Source organism: Ranitomeya imitator, chromosome 2 (genome assembly GCF_032444005.1).
Source record: "Ranitomeya imitator isolate aRanImi1 chromosome 2, aRanImi1.pri, whole genome shotgun sequence".
Classification (NCBI taxonomy): Eukaryota; Metazoa; Chordata; class Amphibia; order Anura; family Dendrobatidae; genus Ranitomeya; species Ranitomeya imitator.
The window spans coordinates 526,439,534-526,444,778 of NC_091283.1; the positions used below are offsets into that span (position 1 = coordinate 526,439,534).

The following is a 5,245-nucleotide window of genomic DNA, read 5'->3' on the forward strand; positions in this document are numbered from 1 at the left end:
TTGGTAAGTCATTGTGTGGTTGCTGGAGAGCGGTCACACAGACAGCTCTCCAGGGACCAACGATGCCGAAGTCCCCGGGTAACCAGGGTAAACATCGGGTTACTAAGCGCAGAGCTGCGCTTAGTAACCCGATGTTTACCCTGGTTACCATTGTAAAAGTAAAAAAAAAAACACTGCATACTTACATTCCTGTCGCGTCCCCAGCGTCCACTTCCCTGCACTGTGTAAGCGCCGGCCGGAAAGCAGAGCGGTGACGTCACCGCTGTGCTCTGCTTTACGGCTGGCCGGCATTGACACTGGGGTACACAGGGAAGCTGACGCTGAAGGACGCGACAGGAATGTAAGTATGTACTGTTTTTTTTTTTACTTTTACAATGGTAACCACTAACCAGGGTAAACATCGGGTTACTAAGCGCGGCCCTGCGATATCGATATTGTTGCTATGTCACAAAAAGCAACGATATCGTTAACGATATCATTATGTGTGACGGTACCTTTAGACTCACTGGAATTTGTAGTGCTCCAGGCAGCACAGCACAGCCAGCTTCATCATCCCCCCTCTGATGGTTCTACAAAGTCACCAGTACAGTCCGTTTCTCCTGAGTCACCAGTCCACTCCCATTCAATCTCCAGTTGGCTCTGCCTGAGCCACCAGTCTGCTCCCACTGAACGACCAGTCAGTTCCTACTGAGTCGGCAGTCAATTTTGATCCTACTGGGATTTTTTTTTTCCAATATAAAAAAACCTTCAAAGGAAAAGCAAATAAAAGAATTACGTCTTGTTTTACTTTTAAGTTGTTTTACTAATCAGTTTTACAAAAATATGTCAAGAAGGATGTTTATGCCGAGGAGGCATATTCTATGATATGATCACAACGAAGGATAATTTTCAATGACGTCTGCACCAAGCAATGTTAGGTCTGTACGTCGCAGGTCCCACACTACCTGAATTGATGCAGTAGCTCTACAACAGCCCGATTCACTGAATGACCAGGACACAATTTGAGCTGATCCACACATTTCTGCACTATGAAAATAACAGTCGCTCTCCTCCCCAAAGGACCCATAATGTGTGCCAAACGTTTTTGCCAATTTTATACCCCTGAATAAACTATCTTTATAGATGAGATGGTTTTAAAGGGAATCTGTCACCTCATTTTGCCGCTATAAACTGCGGCCACTGCCATCAGGGGCTTATATACAGCATTCTGTAATGCTGTAGATAAGCCTCTGATGTAACCTGAAAGATAAGAAAAACAAGTTAGATTATACTCACCCAGGGGCGGTCCCGGTGCGGTCTGGTTCGATGGGCGTCGCAGGTCCAAATCCGGCACCTCCCATCTTCATACTATGTCGTCTTCCTCCTTGCTGCTGTTGCGGCTCTGGCGCAGGTGTACTGATTTGCCCTGTTGAGGGCAGAGCAAAGTACTGCAGTGGCAGGTGCCGGGCCTCTCTGACCTTTCCCAGTGCCTGCGCACTGCAGTACTTTGCTCTGCCCTATACGGGGCAAATCAGTACGCCTGCGCCGGAGCTGCGACAGAATGAAGAGGACGTCATCGCATGAAGATGGGAGGCGCCAGACCCGGACCTGCGACGCCCATCGGACCCAGACCGCACCGGACCGCCCCTGGGTGAGTATAATATAACTTGTTTTTCCTATCTTTCAGGTTATATTGGGGGCTTATCTACAGCATTACAGAATGTTGTAGATAAGCCCCTGATGGTGGTGGCCGCAGTTTATAGCGGCAAAATGAGGTGACAGATTCCCTTTAAGAAGAGACCCTGGTTTAGACAGTATCTTACAAACAAGAGAGCCCAGTACAGCTTCGTACTATATAAGCTCAGATAAAGAGCCACAGCAGAATCCTTTTAGACTGTATGAGGCGAATTACGCTAGAATGCCCCCTCCACATATTAGGAGTCAGCTGTAATCTGGTGTAGGACCTTGTACATCTTTTGTTCGCAAAGGATACTATTTGTATTTTCATACCTTCTCTATTAAAGTCCCTTTGCTAAAGGCAAAGTTGTCTATGGCATGGCTCGGTCAGACATCTCCAGGAAGAGGAGGGCATTGATGTCAGTAGGATAATTCCCTGACCACAATTCCCCCAACCGGTAAAAAAAGAAGGTCCCTATAATGATGCCATTTGTGCCACGGGCAGTTCGCTGGCTCAGTGGGCAGTTCGCTGGCTCAGTGGGCAGCACACAGGCTCAGTGGGCAGCACGCTGGCTCAGTGGGCAGCACGCTGGCTCAGTGGGCAGCACGCTGGCTCAGTGGGCAGCACTGTACCCATGCAGCACATCCCACCCAAGACATCTGAAGGATGCACCACAATGGATCTCTGGAGGGAAATTGTGATTTTTGCTCTGCAGCGTCCCCTGCATGATGTTTTCAGTAACACTTGTGGGATAAAATGCTCATTGATTTTTGGGAGATTACAGCTTTTTTTTTGCATCTCAAGGGCTCCACAAATGTGACCCGGGGTCCGTAATCTATTCCCACGTGCCCAAGCAGCCGCGTCCAGCCACATGAGGGATCGTCGTACTCAGGAACACCTGTGCTACAAATTGCGGCCTCCATTTTCTCCTCTTACACCCATTTAAAAATTAACCATTTGGAGATAAAGCAATATTTCAGTGACAAACAATATAATTTTTCATTTGTTGATTCTCCGCTTTGTGTTAATTCCTGTGAAGCTCCTTAAGGGTTAAACATCCTGAATGCAGTTTAGAATAACAGTTTTTAAAACGGGGTCGTTAGGTTTCTTTTTTATAGCTTATAGGCCCCTCACAGGCTTTTCCAAATTGAAATGGTCCCTAAATACCGGGCTTCCTGTCTGTTTTAGGCACCTAACTATTCAAAATTGGAACATTCAAAATATTTGATCCATTTCACATATTTTCATAAATAAGTGCAAATTTTATCAGCCTACTTTTACCGCTACCATGAAGTACAAAATGTCCCGAAAACAATAGTCTGAGAATCACTATGGCGCAGACAAGGGGTTAATAATAATAACAACACTGCCATTATTTATTATGATCAGCAGCATCAGGTATCAGAGGAGTCACGTGTCCCTCTCCTCAGCATCAGGCCTGTATCCATCCAGCGATGGCTCCTCCCCCTACCTCCTATTGGCCGGAGCCCTCTATCCTTCCTCCGCCCCGCATCCCTCAGTGCTGGCCCCGCCCCTCTCGCCCATTGGCCCGCGCTGTGTGACTCTTCTCCTCGGTGCGCCTGTTACTAGGGCATCATCTCTTCGCCCCGCTCGCTACTATGAGAAGCCGCCGTGTGATGTGACAGAGAGCTGGCTGCTCGGTACGCCGAGGTCGGCCCGCCCCTCCCCGCTATTGTCCCGGGGATGGGCGCCTCACCTGCCCGCAGGGCTGCCATGCCTACCAAATAACAGCAGCCGCGGCGGCACCCAGCATCCTCGCCAGCCAGCGGGGCCCTCTGTCCCCGGGTGTGTGTGCATGTGATCCCCATGTAGCTGCCGCAGCTCCTCCACCCAGAGCCGCCGTGATGGCTGAGCCTGGCCTCAAGAGACGGAGACTCAAGCTGCTGGGATTGTGCCTCAGAACGTGTGTCCTGCAGTGTATGGTGGCGACTGTGCTGGGGGAAGAGAAGACCTTCATTGTGGAGGTAGGTCACCGGCACCGGTACCGTCTGTCCGCCCCATAGCTGGCTGTCTGTGCGCCTCACACCTATCTATATGTCTGTCTGTCCCATATCTCTCATCTACCCCATAGCTATCTATATGTCTGTCTGTCCGCCCCATATCTCTCATCTATCCCATAGCTATCTATATGTCTGTCTGTCCCATATCTATCATCTATCCCATAGCTATCTATATGTCTGTCTGTCCCATATCTCTCATCTATCCCATAGCTATCTATATGTCTGTCTGTCCCATATCTATCATCTATCCCATAGCTATCTATATGTCTGTCTGTCCCATATCTATCTATCATCCATATCTATCTATATGTCTGTCTATCCCATATCTGTCATCTATCCCACAGCTATCTATATGTCTGTCTGTCCCATATCTGTCATCTATCCCATAGCTATCTATATGTCTGTCTGTCCCATATCTGTCATCTATCCCATAGCTATCTATATGTCTGTCTGTCCCATATCTCTCATCTATCCCATAGCTATCTATATGTCTGTCTGTCCCATATCTCTCATCTATCCCATAGCTATCTATATGTCTGTCTGTCCCATATCTCTCATCTATCCCATAGCTATCTATATGTCTGTCTGTCCCATATCTCTCATCTATCCCATAGCTATCTATATGTCTGTCTGTCCCATATCTATCATCTATCCCATATCTATCTATATGTCTGTCTGTCCCATATCTGTCATCTATCCCATAGCTATCTATATGTCTGTCTATCCCATATCTGTCATCTATCCCACAGCTATCTATATGTCTGTCTGTCCCATATCTGTCATCTATCCCATAGCTATCTATATGTCTGTCTGTCCCATATCTATCATCTATCCCATATCTATCTATATGTCTGTCTGTCCCATATCTGTCATCTATCCCATAGCTATCTATATGTCTGTCTATCCCATATCTGTCATCTATCCCACAGCTATCTATATGTCTGTCTGTCCCATATCTGTCATCTATCCCATAGCTATCTATATGTCTGTCTGTCCCATATCTGTCATCTATCCCATAGCTATCTATATGTCTGTCTGTCCCATATCTGTCATCTATCCCATAGCTATCTATATGTCTGTCTGTCCCATATCTCTCATCTATCCCATAGCTATCTATATGTCTGTCTGTCCCATATCTATCATCTATCCCATATCTATCTATATGTCTGTCTGTCCCATATCTGTCATCTATCCCATAGCTATCTATATGTCTGTCTGTCCCATATCTGTCATCTATCCCATAGCTATCTATATGTCTGTCTGTCCCATATCTGTCATCTATCCCATAGCTATCTATATGTCTGTCTGTCCCATATCTCTCATCTATCCCATAGCTATCTATATGTCTGTCTGTCCCATATCTGTCATCTATCCCATAGCTATCTATATGTCTGTCTGTCCCATATCTATCATCTATCCCATAGCTATCTATATGTCTGTCTGTCCCATATCTCTCATCTATCCCATAGCTATCTATATGTCTGTCTGTCCCATATCTATCATCTATCCCATAGCTATCTATATGTCTGTCTGTCCCATATCTCTCATCTATCCCATAGCTATCTAT

At 46.5% G+C, this 5,245-nt stretch overlaps 1 protein-coding gene across 1 annotated transcript in view; it reads left to right on the forward strand.

The window, feature by feature from the left end:
- The first annotated feature begins 3,256 nt into the window (after positions 1-3,256).
- Positions 3,257-5,245, forward strand: part of MMP24 (matrix metallopeptidase 24) — a 301,682-nt gene continuing 299,693 nt past the window's right edge. Inside the window, exon 1 of the mRNA XM_069751838.1 lies at positions 3,257-3,642. Coding sequence (XP_069607939.1) covers positions 3,523-3,642 — 120 coding nt within the window. The 5' untranslated portion in view covers positions 3,257-3,522. The remainder of the gene's footprint in view (positions 3,643-5,245) is intronic.